This window comes from Callorhinus ursinus, unplaced genomic scaffold, assembly GCF_003265705.2.
Source record: "Callorhinus ursinus isolate GAN/ISIS: 27379988/994484 unplaced genomic scaffold, GSC_fseal_2.0 scaffold45, whole genome shotgun sequence".
In the NCBI taxonomy this organism is placed as follows: Eukaryota; Metazoa; Chordata; class Mammalia; order Carnivora; family Otariidae; genus Callorhinus; species Callorhinus ursinus.
In genome coordinates this window covers 2,941,675-2,968,103 of record NW_027397107.1, presented here as the reverse complement: position 1 = coordinate 2,968,103, position 26,429 = coordinate 2,941,675, and the positions used below count along the sequence as shown (strand labels likewise).

The 26,429-nt window shown below is 45.6% G+C and overlaps 1 protein-coding gene across 3 annotated transcripts in view; it reads left to right on the top strand.

The window, feature by feature from the left end:
• The window catches only part of EFL1 (elongation factor like GTPase 1), a 117,659-nt gene extending 91,543 nt beyond the window's left edge, over positions 1–26,116 (top strand). For 2 of the 3 annotated variants that reach the window (XM_073882180.1, XM_025893043.2), the window contains 3 exons: positions 7,437–8,419; positions 17,774–17,958; positions 25,806–26,116. In XM_073882180.1, the coding sequence (XP_073738281.1) occupies positions 7,437–8,419; positions 17,774–17,958; positions 25,806–25,994 (1,357 nt within the window). In that variant the 3' untranslated portion in view covers positions 25,995–26,116. Of the gene's footprint in view, positions 1–7,436; positions 8,420–17,015; positions 17,752–17,773; positions 17,959–25,805 lie in introns of those variants that run through there. The other variant, XM_025893044.2, reaches the window with a different exon arrangement.
• The last annotated feature ends 313 nt before the right edge of the window (positions 26,117–26,429 follow it).

The window sequence follows — 26,429 nt, the reverse complement described above, 5'->3', positions numbered from 1 at the left end:
GCCGCAGTACTCGTGCCGCAGTCCTCCCGCCTCAGTACTCGTGCCACGGTCCACCCGCCACAGTACTCGTGCCACGGGCCTCCCGCCACAATACTCATGCAACGGTCCTCCCGCCGCAGTCCTCCCCCCCGTAGTCCTCCGGCCACGGTCCTCCCACACAGTCCTCGTGCTACAGTCCTCCTGCCGCAGTACTCGTGCCACAGTCCTCCCGCCACGGTCCTCCCGCCACGGTCCTCCCGCCACGGTCCTCCCGCCACGGTCCTCGCACTACTGCTCATAATGGAATAGCATGAGAACAGGTGCCCTGCGGTGCCATCCTTGGGGATGTTGTAGAAGCTCCTGCCAGAGGGGGAGTTTTCTCAGCTCTGTTCTTCAGCCTAAAATGATGTGGCTTATTCCTCCTTTAAATGTTTTTATAGGCATGATTAGTACAAAACTGGAAGGCAGATCTTTCGTTTCCTCAATGTTTGATACCATTTCTTACAATTTCTGAAGGTTACAATATTGGTTAGAGAATAATGCTAATTGGATAAATCTTAAGGTATATTTTAAGATAATAACAGCTCTCAAGAGGATTTTTAAAAAACTATTGAAATGTTATGTTCGTTTTTGGGTCTTTGAACTAAATTATTTTCTCGTCACACTCTGCTGCCAATTAAAATCCATGTTAAATAACCTTACATTTCTCAGGCCATTAACTCCTCTTTAAAAAGATGCTTTTTGGCACTTAGAATTACATTTCAAATAATGTTTTCCCATAAACCTAAAATTGATTTTAATTGATTACTGCTTATTTGTATCTTTGTTTAGTCTTTTTCATTTTTTCCTAATGGCTTTCATTATGGGTACTTTTTTATCCCAGGAGAAAAAAACTATAGTTCATAATAAAATTAGTTTTTATTATGCCCTTAATGTGGCATTAAAATATTTTAATAAATCAGTTTATTTTGGAAACTACTCTGTGTAAACCTTTTTAGAAAATACCCTTATCCAAATACCTGAAAATAATTTAGACTTACATTGAATGAGGCTAACAAAAGCAGAAATCTATTTGCTTTTCAAAAAATATATACTGCTTTAATAAGATACTTGATGAATTCTGAAGTGCTTGTTATTTGCTTTTCCTAAAAATTCTAGTTTCTAAAAGTGAGGACACCTTCCCCTTTCAACACAAAACAAAAATAATTTCCAATGCATTGTGGCCTGGTGCAGTAGAGAAATGACCTCATGTTCAAGCACAATATTGTCTGTCCCACGTCAGAGAGAAAACCTGGAGCCCACGTAGGGAGGAATCCTCTCTTCCACTTGAATGGACAGTTAGCTGGGAAGTCCGCTGGACCAAGTGTGGGAGAGGATAGTGGACAGGTCCATCAGGACCCAGTTCGTGCCTGACTAGGAATGAAAATGAAAGGAAAAATGAAGGGAATGATATATTTAAAAAAATATATCATTAGGAGAAGGAAGGGAAAAATGAAGGAGGGAAATCGGAGGGGGAGATGAACCATGAGAGACTATGGATTCTGAGAAACAAACTGAGGGTTTTAGAGGGGAGGGGGGTGGGGAGATGGGTTAGCCCGGTGTTGGGTATTAAGGAGGGCGGCACGTACCGCATGGAGCATTGGGTGTTACATGAAAACAATGAATCGTGGATCACCACATCAAAAACTAATGATGTATGGTGACTAACGTAATACAAATTTTAAAAATTAAACAATATATCAATGTACCTTTACCAGATTAACAGGAAAAGGAGAGAAATCATCTCAGTGGACAAAGGAAAAGCATTTAATAAAATTCAGTATTCATGCATGATCAAAACTCTTAGCAAACTAGGACTAGAAGGGAATTTCCTTAAACAGATAAAGAGTATCTTCAGAATAACTATAGCAAACATGTACTCACTGGGTGAAATTTTTGAAAGCTTTCTTTTGTGATCAGAAGTAAGACAAGGGTGCCTGCCCCCTGTTACAGGTTCTGTGGAACATTGTACTATTGGTCTTGGGCAGCATTATAAAGAATAAAAAATAATAAAATTAGGTTTTTTTTGAAAAGGAAAAATTAATACCATCACCTTTTGCACATGATATGATTGTGGACTAATAATCCAGAAGAATCTATGGAAACTGTTTAGTAAGTAAATTCAGCAGAGTTGCTCTATTCAAGATTAATATGCAAAATGGATTTCATTTCTGTATACCATTAATAAACATAAAATGAAAGTTATTTTAAGGTGACCATTTACAGTAACAAAAATATCAAATATCCAGGAATAAAATGTATTCATTTATAGGCCCTCTGTGCAAAAACTATAAAACACAAAAGAAGGTTGTGTTGTGTATTGCTTTAAAAAATTTAGTATTAAAATGATGTCAGCTTTTCCCAAAGTGATTATACATTCAGAGCAGTCCCAGTCAAAATCCTGTTAACTATATGTTTGCAGAGCTCGGCAAATTTGTGTGGAAATGCAAAGGGCCAGTAATGACTAAAACCCGTTAAGAAAGTAGAACAAGGTAGAAGTTCTTACTGCACTGGAAATCAAAACCTATTTTAAAGCTACAGAAGTTGGCTATGTGCTGTTGACGTAAGGATAGACGGATGAGTGGACTCGTGCAGAGAGCACAGAAGTAAGGGGAGCGGGGCGCCTGGGTGGCTCAGTCGGTTAGGCATCTGCCTTCAGCTCACGTCATGATCCCAGGGTCCTGGGATCGAGTCCTGCATCGGGCTCCCTGCTCCACACAGAGCCTGCCTCTGCCTCTCTCTCTCTGTCATGAATAAATAAATAAAATCTTTAAAAAAAAAAAGTAAAGGGGGCCAGTGGAACAGTGGGCAGGACTGGCCTCTCTGCAGATGGTTCTGGCAGCTCGGACCTCTGTCTTGAAAGCCTCTACCTCATCCTGAACTCAGCGATTTATTCCAGGTGCATTGTAAAGTGTGGAGGGCAAAAATCAGAAAGTACCTAGAAGATAATAGAGGAGAATATCTTTGAGACCTCGGGATAGGGCAAAGCTTCTTGAATAGGGTGTTCAAAGCATGAATGACAGAGTCAAGTTTAATCATTGGAAGACACTGTGAAGAGTAAGAAGGCAAGCCGTGGGGTCAGAGAGCACATTTGTAAAATGTATAATAAACAAAGGACTTAAAGCTCCAATATATAAAGAATTCCTACAAGTAATGAGAGCCAACAATCCTAGAAAATGGAACGAAGATTTGGACAGGTGCTTTGCATAACAGAAGCCTGAGACTAATAAATATATGAAAAGATATTCAACTTTTAATTAATGAAAGGAAATTAAAACCAAAGTGAGATACCTCTATGTATCCACCAGAGTGGTTCAAATTTAAAAGTGACAGTATCAGATGGTGGCAGAGATAGGCAGTAGGAATTCACCTACATAACTAGTGAGAATGGGAATTGGTGCAACTGCTTTGGAATACAATTCCATGCTACCTACTCAGGTAGGGGGTAGGTACTTCCCGTACTTTCTGTGGCTTGGCAAATCTACTCCCGTTTCTAAAGATACTTCACACAAAGTTTAACAAGTGTGTGCCGTGAATATTCATCGCAACAGGCGTTTTAATAGACCCAAACTGGAAACAACTCAAACAGTATAGTGGATAAATAAATAAATTATGATATATTCTTAGCATGCAATTCTGTAGAGTAACCTCAGTGAACAAGCTAGCCATTCAAACATGGAGAAATCTCACAACATAATACTGAGCCAAAGAACCCAACTGAAGAAACAAGGTTGGTTGGGGTTGATATACACAGTACAAAAGCAGACCTGACTGAGCTGTAGCGTGCAGGGGGTACAGGTTTAGGGGATAAGAATTTTAAAGAAAGGACTACAGTCAAAGTCAGGGTGGGCTTGGGGGAAGGCCTGATGGGTCCTCCTGAGGGCTCGTAGTGTTGACTGGAGTGGCTGCTTTTGTGGGTGTTCACTGTGCGGTCAGTCACGGGTCAATTGATTTTTGTTTTGTCATCTATCCTATAAAATTTTACAGTTACACCTACATGAAGAGTATTCTAGAAATTCTAGAGTTTTTTTTAGCTCTCGTGGAACAGAACCTGCCTTCTAACCTGTAAGCTTCCTTTCCAACCGTCACACACCTTCAGGACTACGTTACGTTCAGGACTACGTTACATGCGGGAGCGGGAGGTAGGAGACAGCCTGTCGTGTCCCGGCCAGAGAGACTGCCAGGGTTCTTCATGTCCAGGTCTCACGGGTGGAAGGGCTGGTCAGAGACAGCAGGATCTCCCGGTGCTGGTGCTCAGGGATGGCAGGAAGCCACGGGAGGTTGCTGGGGGAGTCTGAGCCTCCTGCATTCTCTGGAAGTAATGGCAGGCTCTGCATTCCCGGGATTTGAATAGCCTTCGGTCCCAAGGTGCTTTGCAGGTGTGACAGTCATGTGAACATTCCCACTTCCATGGCGTGGAGTGGTTTTCATTCTTCTTGTAAGTGGTTATTGTAGGGAACTTCTTGGGACCCTCAGAAAGTTGAAGGGCTGGTAAGACGCACAGCCCTTTACCTGACAATTCGAGGAAAGGGGGCCGATGTCGTAGATGTATTCACTCATCATTTCAGTAGCTCGGCAGGTGATTTTCTTGAGTTTCTAAGAATATGAGTATATTTTCTCAAAATAACGATAATTTAAAAATATTTTCCTACTTCTGAGATTTCTAAATGCTTTCCTTTTTTAAAAAATCAGGAAAGGGTATTAAATTTTATTGAATGCTAAGCAGTTTTACAGATGGTTACATAGATGGATTACTTTATTTGACATTTTTAATGTGCTATATTATTTTAACAGATCTCTTAATACAAATAAATTTTTATACCCTGCAATAAAAGCTACTTAGTGTTGCGGTGAAGTATTCCTTTGATGTGCTGTTTAATTTTTCAGTATAGCATAACCGGAAGAAGAATGGATTCTGAGGTCAGACCTAAATTTGAGTCCTGGCTTCTCCGCTGACGAACTCTGTGACTTTGGGGGTGTGACTTAATCTTTCTTATCTGGTTTTCTCCTCTAGAAAATGAGGATAATACTAAAAATGTAATGCGTGTAGAACACTTAGCACAGTGTCTCATACGTAATAAGTGACTAGTAAAAAGAAAAAATACACATATATCCTTTTTTTCTCATTGTAATTGTAGATTTTATATCTGAATTCTTAAGTAAGATTGAACTGCAGATTTATCTGTGTATGCTGTCTTTGTCAAGTTCAGGTATTAAATAAAGTACATTTTATTACTATTTTTGTAATACATAAAAATGTGTAGGGCATGTCCCCGTGTACGTAGTGGGCACCAAATGCATGTCGCTGATGACTTTAGTGATCACTTTTGTGATTAGTCACAATACCCTGAATAAAGTAGTGCTTTTTTTATTAAGTTTTTTTTTAATTCCAGCATTGTTAGTTCAGCAGTTCTATACATTACCCAGTGCTCATCATGGTAAGTGTATTCTTAATCCCCATCACCTATTTCACAAAGCATATATTTGTTTTATATTTATTTTAAATTTTTTTTAGAGAGAGAGGGAGAGAGAGAATCCCAAGCAGGCTCCACTATTAATGCGAAGCCCAACACAGGGCTCGATCTCACGACCCTAAGATCCAGACCTGAGTTGAAATCAAGAGCCAGCTGCTTAACTGACTGAGCCACTCAGGCACCCCTCACAGAGTATATTTTAAATTAATACAATGTCAAGAAAACATCCATCTTGTATATTCTGTAACAATAATAGCAGTGAACTGAAACAGCATTCAGATATGCTAATCCTTGAAAGTGAACACACTTACTGGCAAAACCAAAACCTTTCTTGGAAATAATGTTTATTCATGTTATTTTCTTCCACACATTATGGTCTGTTCAGGTGCCATATTCTAAAATCAATTAGGTTCAATTTTACCAGTTTTGGTAACATGCTATTTTTTAGAAAACCATGTAGTTACTGAGTTTTCAAATTTAATCAAAAAGAATAAAATCAGATAAACCAAATACCTGTCCAGATCCACAGAATGTTCTACAGAAACCAGAAACAAATCTGGAATCAAATGTAAGCATTTCAGAAACTTTTAGTATTTGGTGCCCTTACTGAGTAACATTTCTCAGAGAAGAGCATTGTTCCACTGTCCCAAAATCTCATATAAAGTGTACATGTGAACACACACACATACTTGTATGTCCATTCAGACATGTGTCCATCCCCATTGCTAATGGCAGACATGGAGCAGACCAGAGCCTTGGTATTACCTGGGAGTGAACCAGACAGAAAATAAGAGAAAGATTGCATGGTTTCCTGGTCCTCACAATCAGTCCACACCAATTTCCTCAGATCTGCCCTCTGTGAACTCATAATTCATTAGGAAGAAAATGCAGCATGAAACTAAACCTGAGGGGTACCTGGTGGCTCAGTCGGTTAAGTGTCCAACTCTTGGTATCGGCTCAGGTCATGACCTCTGTGTCATTGGATCAAGCCCCACATTGTGCTCAGTGTGGAGTCTGTCCCTCTTCCTGTGCTCCTCCCCCTACTCTCTCTCTCTCTCTCTCTCTCTCTCTCTCTATCAAATAAATAAAAAGTAAAATCTTTAAAATTTTTTTTCTAAAAAAAAAAGAAATTAAACCTGATAACACGTGGAAAAGGGGCTTTCCGAACATGGTACTGGACGGTCCGAGGTTCAAAACCCATGTACAATTACAGTAGCCAGGGGCCACATGTGGCTATTTCACATTAAAGTTAAGTAAAATTAAAACTTCAGTTCCTGAGCCACACCAGCCACATATCACATGCTCAGTCGCTATGTGTGCCTATTGAAATTTAATTAAATAATTAAAGCTTCCCCATTATACTAGCCACATTTCAGGTGCCCAGCAATCACAGTGCATACAGAACATCTCCATCATAGCAGGAAGTTCTTTTGGAAAGTGTAGCTCAGACACACTCCTGCATCATCCTGGCCTCGCTGTGAGCCTCATTATTGAAGCCAAATACATTGTCAGCACTTGACTAGGTGTCCTGAAGTTCTTGATTCTTTGTTATAATCATGGAGCTTGTCTTCTCTAGGTTCTTAAATTGGCAAATAGTATTTTAAAGAATTCATATGTCAGATCTTATTAAAATACTTATTTTCCACTCAAAACATTTTTATCTAAATAGATGGTTTATTTTGTTTTTTTGAGCGTGAACAAAGCAGTGAAATTCCTATATATGCAAAGAACTCCCTGAAGGTATGTTCCTATTAGAGGTGGTCCTTTCAAACCAAAATGAAAGTGGTCTTTGAATTCTGATATAACGTACAGTACCGATCTTTCCTAGAAAAATCACTTTTATGTTTCTGTGTTTTTGCAGAATCTCTGTTGTGTGACATTTCTATATGGGAGTTTTGATGTCATTTATTATAACCTTGTTATTTCTCTTGCATTTGTCTGTAGGTTTGCAAAGATTCAAATCAGTGTTTCTGAACCCATTATTCCATTCAGAGAAACAATCACAAAACCCCCAAAAGTCGACATGGTCAATGAAGAAATAGGCAAACAACAAAAAGTTGCAGTTATCCACCAAACAAAAGAAGATCAGAGCAAAATCCCTGAAGGAATCCAAGTTGACTCTGATGGGCTCATCACCATAACAACCCCCAATAAGCTTGCCACACTCAGTGTTCGAGCCTTGCCCCTTCCGGAAGAAGTCACACAGATTCTGGAAGAAAACAGTGATTTGATTCGTTCTATGGAGCAGTTGACATCCTCTTTGAATGAGGGCAGACATACTCAGATGATCCACCAGAAGACCCAAGAGAAAATTTACGAATTCAAAGGAAAACTAGAGCAATACCTAACAGGGAGAAAATGGAGGAACACTGTTGACCAAATCTGGTCATTTGGCCCAAGAAAATGCGGGCCCAACATATTAGTTAATAAAAGCGAAGACTTTCAGGACTCAGTATGGACAGGCCCAGCCATCAAAGCTTCAAAAGAGGCCAGTAGATACCGAGATTTGGGCAACAGCATCGTGAGTGGTTTCCAGCTAGCAACCCTCTCTGGCCCCATGTGTGAGGAGCCTCTCATGGGTGTCTGTTTTGTTCTGGAAAAATGGGACCTAAGTAAATTTGAGGAACAAGGGGCAAGTGATAAACACAATGAAGAGCAAAGGGATGTGGTGCAGGACGAACAAGGGGAAGAGGAAGCCTGTTCCGGTGGAGGCGAAAACCCGAGGCTCCACGACGGCAGCTCTGAGCCCTTGGAGAAGAAGACTTCCCAGAAAGGGGAGGCTTCGCTCGCTGACTGCTACGGACCCTTCTCAGGACAGCTCATCGCCACCATGAAGGAGGCGTGTCGCTACGCCCTGCAGGTGAAACCTCAGCGTCTGATGGCAGCCATGTACACGTGTGACATCATGACCACCAGTGATGTTCTTGGTAAGAAGGGCAAGGACAGTGAGAAACGCCAGGGGTGGCAGTGAGGTCTCGGAGTCAGAAAACTCAGGCGCACTTGATATTTTTTTTACAGAAGCTACGTCATCAGCTAGTTTACTAAAGAACTAAGATCTTTGAAAGCCAGGCGCCTTAAATATTAAAATCATGATGGGGGGTGGTGGTGGGACGAAACTTGATTACCAAAGGTCTTTTCGTTTGCAGCAAATAGACTCTTTTCTGTAATGAGAGATCTGGCAAGTGAGGTGTAAACCGCCCATACATGTTCCCACCCAACCCTGCGTGGCATTCTCCTTCTCACGTGAGTAACCGTATCGGTCTAGGTAACCAGAGCCTTTCTGGAAATGACCAGACGACGGTGACGTTCTTACACACCTAACACAAAAGGGCTTCGGTAAATTCTGGGTCCCTGCAGAAGAAGATTCTTGGGGGCTTTATTCGTCACTCACCATTACAGCAAATACTACTCTTGATTTTTCTCTCTCCAGAGAGAAGGAGATCCTCTGGGATCCCTGGAGACTCGTAGCCCTGGCATTTAGTAGCTGTTTTGACTTTTGACAGGTAGTCCTTCTCACTGAGACTTCTTTTCTTCACCCGTAAGAAGGAAGTTGTAAGGTTCTTTTGCCAATTTATTCCTAAAAGCAGATATCTAAATTGTTGGGTTTTTTTTCCCAAAAGAAATTCAGGCCTGCCTCCAGAGCAGGGCTCCTAGGGTAGGGACGGAGCGTCTGTGGCAGCGTTTCGGAAATAGCTGGGCTAAACAGCCACGCGGACGTGGTGATGCGGGACCGCCCAGAGCCTTGTGTGCTTGAACATCTGCGGGGGTGACCCGTAGTGTACAGTGTGTCTCAGCCTTATTTGGATGCAGCATATCATTCGCAGCTCATGGAATCCATAGATTAGTTTGAGGAAACCAATCAGGACCATTCCTGCATGTTCTCCACTTTCCCCCAAAACTTTCATAATTCACGAAGGCAGAGGTGGAGTTAGAATCAGGGAACCATGAAGAAGAGCCTGACAGATGCCACCTCAACCCGAATACCTCTGTTGATGGGCAGCTCACAGCCTGTTCACGATGAGGCATCGTGTCGCCTCTCTTGGGCAAATGTCTTGTGTCCTGCTGGTTTCTGGCCACATGTGCCACCATCCGTCCCTCCTACAAGCTGTGGCACATCACATGCCTGAGGAGCACGTTTGTTCTCTAGTGTATGTCCAGCAGAAAACTCTCCAGAGCCGTCGGCTGTGTTTTCATGATGGGATCTTTTGTGCCCTCCCGCTGTTCTGTTGCCATTCTTTAGGGCATACTTTACTTGCTCAGCACCCCACTTCAAGCAGCAATTGCATCCTGTCATTGACTCACAGGGAGTCAGGATCAACATCATTTCTTTTTTTAAAATAAGTTATGTTTTCCCACTTCATCCCCAGAGAGCAGAATCCAAATTTTGGTGATTGACTAGACCATAGAAATTACGTAGTCCCATGAACTCCTAAATTTATACACAAGTAAACTGGATCTATACAGTTCCTTGTTTCCCTTAGGTTTTATACAGAAACACAATAGTACAGGAAGGTTTTTTTTTTTTTTTTAATGCCAAGAAAAAGAAGTCTCAGTACCACAATCTTAACACACTGATTCTTTCCTCATTTTTTTATGTGTCTTTTCTTGTCTGGTGAGAACTGAAACTCTGTAAGCAGTGAATTGAATGTTTTGATGAAGTTAAGCTCCTTCATATCTGTAGATTTCCCCTGATGATCAAGGTACCAACCATATAGAAGAAGAACTAAGTGTAGGTTGATAAGATGTTGTGTTAGAAAGTCCACGCATTTCCAAAGGCCTAAATCATACTTGTATAAATATGTACAAATCTTTAATATTTTCTTAAAACTCTGCAGGAAATTAGCATATGGCTTCAGAGTCTGTAGTTTCTAGAATCCAGGGTTTTGATCCCCCCAGAAGTTCATTTGTTGGCAGAGATTATCCATAATTTCTCAAAAGGACAAGTTTCTTAAGGACCGTGAGATACGACTCCAGCCCCAGAGACGGACCCTGTGTAGGAGGCCAGCTACCTGCTCCTCAGCTTCTTGGCTCTCTCGAACTCGAGTGTTCTCTCTCCTGTGTTCATTCCCCCGCCACAGGCTGTCCCCGTTTCTCCTCACTGAGGACAGTGCAGGACACACATACTAGGAAGCCCTGCCTTCCAGCTCTTCTGTATTGACACTGCACACGTTTCTCCATATTGTGGGCATGTCTCATCCTTGCTTGGAAGCTAATGGAGAAGACCCTTTCTGGTGTCGTTAGTTGGCCCTTTTATTTTGGCAGGCTCAGCTTAACACCCCGGACGCCCTCCTGATGCACCTTTTCTTCTTCCGTCCACTGTGCGTGTCCTATTAGAACAGAATGAGGACGCAGCAGTATACCCTTCTTGACCGAACAGGTTTATTTTGGAGCTACTGTTGTATTTTGGGGATGGGGAGGATCTCTCCTCCTTTTTCTCTCATTGGGACCATTTGTGGTGGTTATTTCAGACTCTTGTTACTCCTGAAAGGAGTTTTATCTTAGAGTTTGTTTTCCGAAAACTTGTTCTGTTTTTTCTCCTTTATGTGGTTGAAATGATCCTTCCGAAAGTCTGGGGTCCCCCTACATCTGTGCCTGTCCTTCCCTCTCCTGCCTTCCTGGGAGAGTAATGGGAACCCATCTCCTCCCCAAATTGCCAGCTCTCCTACATTATCGTTGGGAGTGGCACTTGTCCTTTGCTTTCTGAGAAGACAAATGTCCCACGTACCACATGAAGCCAGGATCAGCTGTTGGCATTTATCAGCCCGACACTGCAGGCAGACTGTTGAGTCATCCCTGTTGAGTCAGTGCTCCGTGCCCGCTTTCCCATTTCCTTTAGGAAATCACCACCAGGACCCTGCACGTGACCAAGCAGCCCTCGGACAGTCCCTCGAAATATCACTGTGACCCTGTCCTTTGGCTCTCTCCACCTGGCCGTCCCACTCCATTCTGGCATTTGTAGGAAGAGCTACGGATCTCGATCGTCGGGGTTATTTGTCCTCCTCTCTTAGGAGCAAAGTCAGTCTTTGCCTGGCCTGCTCCCGGTGCCCAGTGCGCGGTGCTGGGCCTCTGACCCCGCCACGTGGTACCTGTGTGTGTGGGTTGGTGAGTGCACGGCCTCTGTACTGTGGCCACTGGCCGTCCTTCTTAATCATTTCTGCAGCCTACTGGCCGCACACCCTCCACCTTACAAAGAAACTGTGTTTCAATATGGTCTGGAATTGTTCCTCCTGAATTAGAATGAAGTCCTCATCAGTGTGAAGCTGCTTAGAGGTGAGAGTCTCCTCTTAGGTCCGTTTTCTCAGTGCTTTGAGAGGTTCTTCGGTAATGATGGCCACATTCGAGTACCCAAGGTCAGTACGGCCAGCTGCCGACTTTCCGTATTTTCCCTCTTCTTTCTGGATCACCACCTTCATCTGGAACAAGAAACAAGGAGACCTCTCTGTTCCCAAGGCCTTTTGCTTCCCTGCCTAGATATTCAGGGATCTTCCAGGCTTTGCTGGCGGATGCTCTAAATTCTCCAGGAATTGGCACAAGTAAAAAGACAAGTTCAAGTCTTTTTTATTTAGCAAAATGAGTGTCCTTAGTCTCTTTTAAAAATTTATTTCTTTCTACACAGACCGTTAAAACAAGAAATCCTTCTGTAAATGGATAGAATTACTTATGATCAGTTTAGGACATTTTGCGGAAAAATAGTCATCTCAGAATCACTGTACCTGGGGAAATGATCCCAAGAAAAGGCCTTCTTCACCTATAAACTCTGCTTTCTTAAAGGTGTGGTTCTGTTCTCATTTTTTACCCATGAAAGTTGCCTTTAACTTTTTTTTTTTTAGATTTTTTTTTTTAATTTTATTTATTTACTTGAGAGAGAGCATGAGCCGGAGGGGCAGAGGGAGAAGAAGAGAGAGAATCTCAAGCGGACTCCATGCTCAGTGCAGAGCCTGACGTGGGACTCGATCTCACGACCCTGAGATCCTGACCTGAGCCAAAATCAAGAGTCGGACGCTCAACGGACTCAACCACCCAGGCGCCTTTGCCTATAACTTTGAACTTTGGACAGTGAAATTCATTTGTGTTTTTCAGCTGTCTGTCTTTATATTCCCTCTTCTAACCTGGCAGCTTCTTTCATTCTTGGCTTCTCATGGTTTTTATCTTTGGCAACAACTTCACGTATGAAAAAGAACTTTTTCTGCTAGCTCTAGAGTTTTAAATCACGCATCGGCTACTGCAGTCCTCCCTGTTTTTACCCATAGAGATAAATGCTCACTCACATTGTGAGAACATACGTGCCTTAACATATCAGAAACAGTCTCAATAAGTCACTGTTTACTTCTAAAAACCTCTTCTCTTCCAAACGCTGGGTTCTTTTTACATTTCCTCAGCATCTCATAATTCATTTCAACAAAAATGTATGGACGTGTATAGATGCCTACACTGTGTTAAGCATAATTCCTGCTTTGAGAGATGAGTTAGGTGACAAAGCCTAATTATGTGAAACAGAAAGCGTAACATGGTTGAATCCAGTGAACAAATATGGTCTCCCAGTGAAATTTTTTGAGAAATTGGGATTAGCAAAATTCGAAACAGGGTAGCCTTTTTGAAAGGGATAGTTCTTTGAAACGGGCTGTGATGGATGGAATAATTTGGCGTTAGAGCAGCTAAATGTGAAATTGGCTCTCTCTGTAGCCCAGCACTGAAGACCACGACGGGGCTTAGAGGACTCGTCCCCACTTGGTTTTATAGGAGCTTCTGCTCAGCGTCACCTCTAACCCTGGACGGTGGGTTGGGTGAAGCCAACTGTGCAACCTTGCATTTACTCACAGGAGCCTGTGTCTTGTTGGATGTGGGTCCTTACCTAGTTGTCTTGACTCTGTCCCAGTGTTAATTAGCCTTCCAGCCTCCTGTCAACTTTGGATGTGATCATCATGCCTTCTGAACCTGTGGGTTGCTGGTGACCATCATAAGGACACAGAGCTGCAGTCAGGGTGCTAACCCATCTTGCTGGGGGTGGGGGACAACTTGTTGACATGCACTTCCTGCAGACTCGGGGCTGAGTTCCTCTGTAGAAGAGCCCACATTCCCCGCCGTGTCCACAACACACTGGAGCTCACATTTGGTGGAGGCCCATCTGCATCCTGTCAACCACATCTGCTTGATTTAGCAGTCGGCTCACTCTGCAACAAAAGGGAAAGGGGTTAGTGTGACCTGATTTATAAGAATCAGAAGTGCCCACCGATTTCCCGGCGTGTGTGTTTTCACTGAAGTTACACCACAAGGGTTACCAGCAATAACAGAAACCACAAGATAAAAGAAAAATCTTCCTCCTTGGAAATCAGTGTGTTGTTTTCCACTTTGTTTTACAATCTTTGTCTATAATAGTACACTTTGCATAGCTGTAACCGTATGGTAGAAGGAGTGTGATGTTTTGCTTTTTACATTTATTTATTTTATAAGCTGCTTCCATTTGGCTACTTAGTATTCACGGATTTCATTTTAACCTCTGCATAACATCCCATCAACTTGTTATGCTATAATTTATTTCCCATCATCCCCAAATTGGAAATTCACATTGTTTCCTGTTTGTTTACTGTAAGAGAAAACATTGCTCTGAACAGCTGCTTCCTATCCTAAATTCTGAAAAAAAAAAATCATACCTTTAATTGCCAAACGTCCAACTTGAACGATTGTGGAGTGTACAGACCAGTCTTGCTGCCCTGTTACAGAAGAAGAAAATACACATAGGAGAGTTTATAATGCCATCCAAGAGCAAATTAGGTTCAGATGGTGAAGAGATGGTTTTGGTCTCGGGATCCCATGGAAGACTCAGTGGAGCAGGTGATTCTGAACGGGCTTTAACTCATGAAAAGGATGTGACTGTGCAGTGAGACGAGGCGCGCTGTGGGTTGGAGGACCGCGCGTGCACGCGCGGAGTGGGAGGACCTCAGATGTGCGCCGCCGCGGTGAGCGCTCCTGCTTGCCTGGACGCTCAGTCTGTGTGCTGTCGGGTCTGGCAGTCCTGGAGCTGGACGTCCGTCCTGGGTCACTGCCGCAGCCCCAGAGGGCCTTGAATTTGGGCTGGGGTGTTTATGGTGAAGTCATTCAAAGACCAGCCCTGACCAACCTGTTTCCATCGACTAACTTTTTTTTATTAAAACTTTTTTTTTTTTATTTGAGACAGAGAGAGAGATCACGAGCAGGGGGAGAGGGAGAAGCAGACCCCCTGCTGAGCAGGGAGCCCGACACGGGACTCGATCCCAGGACCCCGGGATCCTGACCTGAGCCGAAGGCAGACGCTTAACGACTGAGCCACCCAGGCGCCCCTATTGATTAACCTTTTTGTTGCCATTTTTCCCCTGATGGGTGCTTGCCTCTTGGTGCCTCGCACATAGTACAGCGGGGCACACGTGATCTTTGGACACAGGGACAGATGACTGAGGTATAATGGAGTCGACGTCGTGTTGAAGGGGAGTTGGAGTATTCGCAGAGGCCACATGCTTGCAAGGCCTCCCGGGTGTGGCTGCCATAACATCTCAGAGCGGTGGTGGGTTTAGAGGGTCGAGGCATTGGATGCACTTGTCATGAAAGCCACGTGTATTTGGAAGGTTCTATTTATAGCTGTTTTCCTCTGTTCGGTGATCCATCACTGTGCCCCAGTTTTAGGATTTAGTTTTAGTGGAATTAAAATTGCATGGCTCAAAATTACACGATTAATTACATTCAGCCTCCATTGAAGTTATTGATCCGATCCCGCCGGCATGATCCCCGAAGGAAGGGGAGGAGCTGGGGCCTCTGCAGCCCAGCCGGGGCTCATTCCTGCTGGTCCACCCCTTGCAGTCTCCGCTCCAGTCACTCAGTAGATCTCCTCCCCACCCCCCTGCTGTTTCGTATTTACTTCTGCAAACCACCTAAAGCTTTTCCTAGAATGAGCTAGCTGGGTCAAGGTTACTTGTTCACACACACTGGCTGTTGTACTACGGTTTTCTCTCCTGCTGGGAATCTGAGGCAGATACATACAGCCTCTAGGAGACAGACTGTCATTGTGCTTGTCTCATAGCTTCCATATCGTCCCCAGATTGGTGTGTTCAGTTCTGGGCACCCCATGCCAAGGGCAGGGTGAGCAGGTCATGGTGGCGCAGATAGGAAAGGGTCAGGATGGAACAGGGAGTGAAGGGCCTGTCACGGAAAGATGGAGGGTGTTCAGGGTGGAGAAGAGAAAGCCAGATAGCCGTCCTCGAGGAGCTTGCAGGCTGGTCTGAGCCAAAGGGACGACACTGTCCCGTGTGATAGAAACTGGAGCTAACAAAACTAGAGGGGAGCAGATTTGGGGCTGGGAAGTGGCCCAGTGGGGAGGGGGGCCCTGACATGGCCTGTACCACACTGGAGGAGGTGAGCTGGAGCAGGGCCAGCACAATCTCTCTCTGGTGGATCTTGGTGACCCTTCCGTTCCCTTCTGACCCTGTCTTCTGTTTCCGTAACGCAGACTTCTAGTGTGGACAACGGGCGGGACGGTGTTTCGTCTCAGGCGTGCTGGATTTGCACGGTGGGGGTGCCCTGGCTCCGTGATCAGCGTGGGGCTGGAGGGTGACAGTGTGGGGGGCCTGGGCGTAGGGACAGCCTCAGCCCCTCGGGCTTGGCCTCCGTGTTGAATGCACACAAATGGTAAACGAATCAGGTCTCCGCAGGGAGAGTTCCGAGAAGCGAACGGAGCCTCAGCGAGTGGTCGTGGGGGGACGTCGGTCCCTGAATAGGGCCGGGGTCTGAGGTGGGTGATGCTGACGCTGGGGAGAGCCGTCAGCGGCATGGGTCAGTAGCTTTGCAGCTGCACAGAAATCATGAGAGGATGGGAAAAGGACATTTGCCATCTGAAAGTGGCAGTGACAGGTCAACAGAGCAGTTCCACTTGAGCCCGGGCCAGCAGTAGAGCCCAGGTGTTGACGGAGTGAGAATCTGAGCTCTCAGGAAACGGAAGGGCCAGGAAGTGTGGGAGCTGGTGGGGGAGAGTAGGGGGGAGGCTGTGCTGTTCAGCACTAACAGAATTGTGGTTGGTTTGATTTTTCAGCTAAACCTGGAGATGAGAAAGACCCATTAGCGTGTTTAGGGTTTTTTTTATTCCTAAGGCTGCCACAGGACACAATGGGCTTCCTGCCTTTTGTTTGCCTTGGTCCTTCCTGATCCCCACCACCAGGGGGAAATCTCAGTCGGAGAAGTTCACAGTCAGAAGGCTGGCTCTGGGTTCTCAGTTTCTCGTTGGAAACAAGTAGCTCTGGGTGGGCCAGGCCCCCCGGGTCATCCCCCTGGCAGCCAGGAAGGGAGAGCCAGGGCCTGTGCTGGTGCTCAGAGGAGAGAACCACCCTGCTCAGCCACAGCGTTGTAAACCTTTAAGGATAAGGTGTTCCCAGATCAGTTACACCCTTAAAACCACTTTTTCTGAGTGGTAGGTAAAATGGGAGGCTTTAATCAGAGTGTCTGCTGGCCCCAGCCGGTTCCTCACAGCTGTGTGTGATGCTCGGTCTCTGTTCTTTGCAGAGTCTGTCCTGCTTACCGGTTGAAAGACTTGTGCCCCGAGGTGCTCCTACAGGAGCCCCGGGGAAGACCTCTCCCTTCTGAGCATCAGGCAGCCTTGGGCCGAAGGACGGAATACAAGTATTAGCCAAGAGGATTTGCTGGTGTTCCTGTGATGTGGCGGGAGACATTGTTAACAGACGTTAAAGATGCCAAAGACCATCTGTTTTCAGGGAAATAAAATACTTCTGCCACTTACATATTAGCAGTTTTTAAAAACATGAGCATGCATTTCTATGTGTGTGGTTTTCATTTTTGAAATAAAAATGTCACTGTGCCAGTTGCTTGCTTCCTAGGCCCAGGTAGCCTTACACTATCACCATCGTATTAATAACGTCTCATAGTTATTAAGATATTTTAATACTTACAAAGCCCAGTCACACTCATCTCACTGGATTTCATGCCCAGAGACTGCTCATGGGTGACATTGTATCAGAAGCTTCTTTGCAAAGTCTCCCCCTTCTCATGCCGTGTTGGGGGGACCGCCCTTTGGGTCATGCCACTTGGGCTGGTTTCACTTTTTGTTACCTTTATATCTCTAACTTTTTATAGTTGTACTTTTAAATACTTAAAAAAAAAAGTGTTCATGCTTTTGTAAACACAGCTGGTTGGTAACAAAGTTACTCACTAGTAGATTGTTCCGGGGGCGTGAGTAATCAGGTCTTTGTGTGGCTCTAGACATGTAGCAGCTCAACGAATTGAAAAGCGGTATGGCTTTGCAGGTCGGGTGTATGCTGTCTTGTCAAAGAGAGAAGGCCGAGTGCTTCAAGAAGAAATGAAAGAAGGAACAGACATGTTCACCATCAAGGCCGTGCTGCCTGTCGCCGAGAGTTTCGGCTTTGCAGATGAGATCAGGAAGCGGACGAGTGGTCTGGCCAGCCCGCAGCTGGTGTTCAGCCATTGGGAGGTAACAGCCCGGATCCCCTTCCCCGCCCCTCGGGTCCCCACGTGCTGCCTGCCCTCGACAGCAGGCCGCGCAGGCAGGGCTTCCTGCGCCGGGTCGCCTTCCTGGGGCTCTGCTCCGCCGATGGCGCAGGAGAAGGCGTGCGGCTGTTTTTCATCCAGAGTGAATGATCCTTGGGTCACAGGTGGCCTGTAATACACACACACACGCATGTATTCATTCTTTCTTTTTACTGCATGTAAAATTTAAGACTCAGAACATTCAATCCTATGTTTCCTTTCAAAGATAGATTTTTTTTTCTGTATAGAATGCAACTTTTTTTAATTTTTTTATTATAATCAGTTAGCCAGCATATGGTACATCATAAGTTTTTGATGTAGTGTTCAACGATTCATTAGTTGTGTATAACACCAGTGCTCATCTCCACACGTGCCCTCCTTAATACCCATCACCCAGCCACCCCATCCCCCCACCCCCTCCCTTTTGTGACCCTCAGTTTGTTTCCCAGAGTCTCTCATGGTTCGTCTCTCTCTCTGATTTCTTCCCATTCAGTTTTCCCTCCCTTCACCTGTGGTCCTCTGCACTATCATGTTCCACATATGAGTGAAACTTTCTTTCTCTGCTTGACTTATTTCACTTAGCACAATCTCCTCCAGTCCCATCCATGTTGATGTAAAAGTTGGGTATTCATCCTTTCTGATGGCTGAGTAATATTCCATTGTATGTATGGACCACATCTTCTTTATCCATTCATCTGTTGAAGGGCATCTCGGCTCTTTCCACAGTTTGGCCATTGTGGACATTACTGCTATGAACATGGGGATGCAGGTGCCCCTTCTTTTCACTACATCTAGTAGTGTAATTGCTGGGTCATAGGGTAGCTCTATTTTTAACATCTTGAGGACCCTCCATATTATTTTCCAGAGTGTCTATACCAGTTTGCATTCCCACCAGCAGTGTAAGAGGGTTTCCCTTTCTCCACATCCTCTCCAACACTCGAAGATAGATTTTTAAAGGAAAATCACAGACATTTTTGGAAGTGAAACTGTCAGGAACTTTTCTTCCGGGGGGAAAATACTTGTGTTTAGAGGGGACAGGTCTGCTTCTTGCCAGGGACAGCTTTCAGTTCCTTTGCGTCACCTCATCTGCAGTCCCCGTTGTGGGGGCTCAGGGTTTCTCTGGCTTTCCCATGTTGTGGGATGAAGTGGCTCACGAGAACACCTCACTGTCAGTGTAGGTACAGTTAGGTGAAGAGCAAACCTTACCCATAATCGACACTGCGAACGTCGATCGTGAACACATTGCTTTTTTCACTTGAGGGAAAGTAGTAACCCGGGGCGGGTGGGGAGGTCAGAGCAGGCTTCCTGAAGTGTCCCTGAAGGGGGACCCGTGCAGAGCTGAGACCAGAGGCTCGCGCTGCTGGGAGGAGCGGCAAGGGACGAGTGCAGGTCACAGGCCGGGAGCCGCTGTTAGGTTTCCAGTCACGGCCTCAGGTCCGGAGTAGAATTTTTTAACTACTGGATGTAAGTAGAAAGGCTGGTGTTAGAAAGCAGTTTCTGTTGTCACTTTACAGGGAATAGAAATAACTTCACAGATAAAGCGTGTGGAGTAGGTGGCCTGGTGGCCGATGCTGTGGGCCATAGTTGGTGTGCACTCACCTGGGCTTGCTCTCGGCCCCCGCGGCCCGTCCCGGGCTCTTCCTTCAGCACCGCTCCAGCCAAACCCCCTCCCCTATTTCTCTCACCTCCATCAGCCAGATGGGTCCTGTTTCAATGCAGGTCACAAAGGGGAGTGTGGTAAGTGAGGAAGAACCCCTTTTTTTTTTTAATTAACATATGTATTATTTGTTTCAGGGGTACAGGTCTGTGATTCAACAGTCTTACACAATTCACAGCGCTCACCATAGCACATACCCTCCCCAGTGTCCATCACCCAGCCACCCCCTCCCTCCCACCCCCCTCCACTCCAGCAACCCTCAGTTTGTTTCCTGAGATTAAGAGTCTCTTATGGTTTGTCTCCTTCTCCGGTTTCATCTTGTTTCATTTTTCCCTCCCTTCCCCTATGGTCCTCTGTCTTGTTTCTCAAATTCCTCATATCAGTGAGATTATATGATACTTGTCTTTCTCTGATTGACTTATTTCACTCAGCATAATACTCTCTAGTTCCATCCAAGTTGTTGCAAATGGCAAGATTTCATTTTTTTTGATGGTGAGTAATATTCCATTGTATATACGAACCACATCTTCTTCACCCATTCATCTGTTCATGGACATCTAGGCTCTTTCCATAGTTTGGCTATTGTGGACATTGCTACTATAAACATTGGGGTGCAGGTGCCCCTTCGGATCACTACATCTGTGTCTTTGGGGTAAATACCCAGTAGTACAATTGCTGGGTCGTAGGGTATCTCTCTTTTTAACTTTTTGAGGACCCTCCATACTGTTTTCCACAGTGGCTGTACCAGTTTGCATTCCCACCAACAGTGTAGGAGGGTTCCCCTTGGGAGACCCTCCTTTTTAAAATGAATTTTATCGTCAAGTCAATCAGCAGAGTAAAGAAAGGTGACACTTGAGAGAAACACACTTGATGGGGCAGATTGTAGTTGGGCAGTTCCTGTCACCTGAATTGAGACAAGTGAAGCTGCTAATCCAGGACTCACACGTGTGAGTCTGCTTCTCCTTAAAAGAACTCACATTCTTAAAGCTCGATGGAACCACAGTTACTGTTGTTCTCATTTACGTTCCTTTTTTTTTTTTTTGGTCAATACAGTCTTCATCCTAACAGATTTACTGTGAAATTTTTCTTGCATTTTGTGTCTTTGTCTAGAAACTAAATGAAGTTTTGGTGGTTTTATTGGTTTATATCTGAATAGATGTCATTTCTTCATTTCATTATGTAGAAAACAGGAGCTCTAAAACATTTACCTTAATTGGTTCATTTCCGAACGGAAGTGGGTAGTAATTTCCCCCTTATCCACACTTTGACCTTTTTGGTTTTGTTTTTTGGCACTCAGCTTGTACATAAGAACACACACCAGTGAGAAATAGAAGGAATGGATTTATCAAAGCAACTTCTGAGGAACCACGTCTGTAATGTAAATACGTTTTCGTGATGTTCTTAATGAAACACATCATGACAGTCCTCTGCCACGTGGTTTAGGGACCAGACGTGTGATTACAGGGTAATGCGGCTAAACGATATTTAGAACCGAAAAGGAATTTATCCCACTTTGAAGCAGTGACACTTTCTTCATCGGTGCCGCCATTGTGGAAGACTACCCCTAGAACCTGCAGCTCACACTTCGGAATATGCTAGAGATGACGAGTCGTCCATCGCAGGACGATGGCCTTGACCTGCACTGTTGATGAGACCGGGTTATCCTGTGTTTGATCAGAACAGAGAGTGTCGTTAGTGATCCCTGGGGTTCTCTGCACACAAGATCCAAAGCAGGTATTCACAGCAGGTGTAATGGCATCATGATTGGAGGAATTGTGTGTTTGAATTCATATAGTCTATTGTTTGTGAGAAATACACCATCACCTTACAGTCGGACTTAACCCTGACAGTGGATTTATAAAATGCATTTTAAAACAATCTGTCAAGTTTTCATTATTTCCTAATTGCAAATAGGCAGGTAGGCTGCTCTGTGAAAAGGATCTTGCAGTAAAGTGGCTCAGATAAGGCAGAGTTTCTCTTTTGCATCTGGGGCGGCAGCCAGGGATGGTGGGGGCTCACGGGCAGGAGCCCAGGCTCCTCTGGTTTGTTGCCTTTCTCAGCACGTGGCTTTTGCCCCCCACTTTACCTCGGTATCCCAGCATTGCAGCCAGGAAGAGGGAGGTGTGCTCCCTCCCTGCAGGGGCACGAATGGGGTTTCGCACATGTCCCATTGCCCGTAACCAATCTGTGGTCACATTTGATCATGCTCTCCTCTAACGAGGTTGGGAAATGTCGTCTTTGACTAGATCAGGAGTCAGCAGAGTCTGGCCCATGACCTGCTTTGGTAAATAAAATCCACTGGCATGTAGCCCTACCTGCTCATGTGCATGTTCCCTGTGGCAGCTTTCACGCAGAGCAGAGTGGTTGCCCCAGAGGCCGTGCGGCCTGCCGTCTAAACTGTTTTCTCTCTGGCTCCTCACAGAAGTGAGCCCCCTCGTCCCGCGCCTAAGGATGCCCTCCCGAAACACCTATCAGCCAGTGCCATCTGAGAATGGGTATTTAGGAACAGCTAGTATAACAACATCAAGTTTTTACCGAATGGGCGGTTTTTGTTAATGTGGAAAAGCCACATTAACAAACATGTGGTTTTTTGCAGTCTCCTTTCTCAATTAAAAAAAAAAGGCCAGCAATGTTACATACTTAATAATAGTGGTTTTTTTTTTAAAAAATACTTTCTGGCTTCATTAGTTTGTTATTAACAGTCTCTTAATAACTTTAAAGAAGAACACAGTCAAGAATTTGGTGCTGTCCTCTGTCATCCCCTGCCACCTGTCCTGGTCCTCTTCCCAAAAGCGTCACATCTTTGAAAGTTGAAAACGATGTTATAATTAAATGTCATTGATCTGATCGTTTCTGGCTGTCTTGGTTTTCCCCCCATAGCTAGGTTTAGAAATAACGCGGTTGTTGAGATCTGGCTTCTCACTCCAAGGCACTTTCTTTCATTTGTGTTCTATCATACCATATAATTTACAATCAAGAGCTTTTGAGAGAAAGTGCTTCAAAAAATAGAGGAGATAAGATTACAGGCATTTTCCACGAGGAAACCTTTGAAGTCAGCAATCCCATAATTTCTCTTTCTATGTTTTGCCCCTTCTATGAAAAAGGAAGAAAAGGAGCTAATAACAGGCACAGAAAGAAAAATATCCCAGCCAGTGCCGTGGTACACGCGTATCGGCGCGAGCTCGGGATTGGCTGCGTGACCCTGAGCCCACCCCGCGGGGCGGACCAGGGTTCACCCGCGGTGAGGAGCACTCTGTTAGGATCACAGTAGCGCCCAGCAAGTGTTTCCCACCTGCCGGCCGTAATCCTGGTGGTAGCTGGGCACGGGACGGACATGGAGCTCCCCAGGCTCTTTCCTTCCAGGCTCTTTTTCCCTTTTCTTTCTTCTTCTTCTTCTTGGACGCCTGCCTTCCCATGAACTCGAAAATGCCATTCCCTTCAGGCTGTGGGATTGCAGAACACCATTCTCACCGTGGGCAGATGAATTCTGGGTAAACCGGTTAGAAAACAGCATCTTTTCTTCCAAACTGATGCCTTGAGGATGCTGTTCTGTAGGGCACAGGACAGTGTGGGCACCTGAGCCCACGGGAGGGGTGGTCTGGAGCAGGTCTCCAGAGGAGGCCTCCAGCAGATGGAGGTGAGTGCAGAAGGCCCTGGAGTCTTGGCCAGCAAGCTGAGCAAACCTCAGAAGGCCATGCCTGAGGCCCACACAAAATGATATCTTTTGAAACTTTTGGTCTTATAATTTTGAAAGAAGGACTCTGGTCTTAAGTTGGCCAGTCTGAGTCTAGTGTCTCTCAACTAGTAGCTCATTTCTTGCTATTTATAAAATTTGTCACTTTTTTAGCAGGATTAACAACTTATTCGCCGCTGCCCCTCAGACCTGCTAAGAATATATAGCTTCTTTACATTCTGTGATGGGTTTATTGTCCAGGGGGATAGGGGAGGGCAGCAGTAACCAGCTTAAAACTAGCCTCCTGCAGTGTAGACAGTCTTTGTGGATGACTGCCCAGGTGACTGTTCCATTTCCCAGCTGCCTCCCCTTGCCCGTGAGGAGGAGGCTTGTGTGGTTGTGGGGTAGGGAGGGGGGAGGGGGCCTCCGATCTGCAGTGCCCTCTCCATCCTCCCGTGCCTTTTGGAGATGTGTCTAGCAAGAGGTTGCTGCAGCCAGGGTTGAAGAGGTTGCTGCCTGTGTTCTCCTTTAGGATTTTGATGGACTCCTGTCTCACATTTAGGTCTTTCAACCGTTTTGAGTCTATTTTTGTGTGTGGTGTCAGGAAATGGTCCAGTTTCATTCTTGTGCATGTTGTTGTCCAATTTTCCCAACACCGTTTGTTGAAGAGACTGTCTTTTTTCCACTGGACAGTCTTTCCTGCTTTGTCAAAGATGAGTTGACCGTAGAGTTGAGGGTCCATGTCTGGGCTCTCTATTCTGTTCCATTGATCTATGTGTCTGTCTTTGTGCCAGTACCATACCGTCTTGATGATGACAGCTTTGTAATAGAGCTGGAAGTCCGGAATTGTGATGCCGCCAGCTTTGCTTTTCCTTTTCAACATTCCTCTGGCTATTCGGGGTCTTTTCTGGTTCCATACAAATTTTAGGATGATTTGTTCCAGCTCTGTGAAAAATGTCGATGGTATTTTTAATAGGAATTGCATTGAATGTGTAGATTGTTCTGGGTAGCGTAGACCCTTTCACAATATTTGTTCTTCCAATCCATGAGCATGGAATGTTTTCTCATCTCTTTGTGTCTTCCTCCACTTCTACACTAAGTGTTTTGTAGTTTCTAGAGTATTGGCCAGCAAGCTGAGCAAACCTCAGAAGGCCATGCCCGAGGCCCACACAAAATGAGATCTTTTGAAACTCCTTTACCTCTTTGGTTAGGTTTATTCCTAGGTCATTTAGAGCTTTTGGTACAATTGTAAATGGAAGAGCAACTATTTTAAAATATATTTTTCTTTCATTTCTGTATTTTAAATTGAAAAGTGTAGGATTTGAGGCCACTTAATAAATACCACCCCCCCTTCCCCTAACTGAGAAACGAGAGAAAACAACAAAAAGCATCAGGCACATTAATGTCAGACTCTCACCTTCATTGCTGGTGAAGCTGACCGTGGAGAATGTGGTGTTGACTGTGGGCCGTACTGAGCGCTGGGTACCGCGCTCCAGAAGGAGACCTGCTGGACTGGCAGGAGCCCTGGGCAGGTGGCCGCTGTCAAGAGCACACAGGGACAGGGCAGGCCTTGTGCCTCCGGGGGTAGCTTCAGGGGGAGGAAGAGGCCACGCTCCCCAAGTCTGTTTCCACCTCTCACGCTTACCAGTCAGATTCTGGGCTGAGGAGGCAGAGAGAGGCTACGAGTGTTGGGCTCGTGGAGCTTTCTCTGCCTGAGGGAAACCGTCGGTAGTGGAAACTGTCCCCCCACCCTTCTGTCCTGTCCTGGAAGTCAGGAGAGTCCGTGTCCAAGGTCAGCACTTCTGTGGACACCATGACCTGGCTGCTGGTCATCACAGAGTGATGGAGCCCCCTCCACCTTGGCTGCTTTCCCCCGCCCGAGCTCTGCCCTCTCCGTCCCTCCCCCCAGCTGCAGCCTCAGAGGGAAAGTGTCCTCAGCGTGCCCGCCCCTGGACTCGTCTTCCTCGCTGGCGGGGTGGCGAACAGCCGTGGGCCCAGAGGAAAGAGGGAAGGAGGTGCCTGCGTCTGCCTCTCGTCCGGGCAAAATATGTGAGCCAAGCGGTCCGGCTCACCAGGCACAGCTCTGAGTTTGGGAGCAAAAGGCTGAGTCGTCAAGAATAGGCTTACACGTGTCAGTCTTTGCTGGGACAAAGGCAAAACCGATGAAAAGACACCAGTACCCAGGTATATATCCAAGTGAAAGGGATTTTTTATGGCATTATTCAAAATGAAGAGTTTCCCTTGTTCCTTAGTGTGAAGTGACTGCTCTGGGGCGTGTGTGTTACCAGCTCTGCTGATCCCGCTTCTGTTCGTTCTCTCCTCCTGCGAGGCTTCATTCTCATTACCATTTCTAGGAAGCTGTTCATGGCTTCACTGTTATCCTTCAGCTAAGACTGACAGACCACCTGAAATGAAAGGGCAGTTGCCTGATCCAGCATGTTCTGTCCCCTTCTCTTCCAAGATCATTCCCAGCGACCCCTTCTGGGTGCCGACCACCGAGGAGGAGTACTTGCATTTCGGGGAAAAGGCTGATTCCGAGAACCAGGCCCGGAAGTACATGGATGCGGTGCGCAAGAGGAAGGGTCTGTACGTGGAGGAGAAGATCGTGGAGCATGCAGAAAAGCAGAGAACCCTCAGCAAAAACAAGTAACTTCCACTGCCGGCGCGTTCCTGTCTTCCTGTGCCCGGGTTTGATCCTGGAGAGACTCCTCCATGCCGCCTTCTCTCTGCGCGTTCACTTTCAATAAAGCTGATCCTTATAAATATTTTGAAGAGGGTGTCAGAGAACATGTTTCCAAAGTGTTTTTTTGATTGATTCCGGTATGCGGGGAGACGTTACAAACGACACAGCAGAGACTTGTCCCCACCCAGTGTGTGACCCCCTAGCAGTGAGCTGGGTGCCTTGCCGGGACAGCAACCTTCATGGTGAGCAGCCACACCTCTGCCCGGCATCACGCTGCCGTCCGGATTCTCCACGTGAATGTAGCTCGCGGTTCGCGCCTGCATCACAGCGTGGAATCCTTCCATCATTTGGAGGAGACCACATGCTCGAGAGACCACCGACCTTTTAGCTGGTTGACCCAGG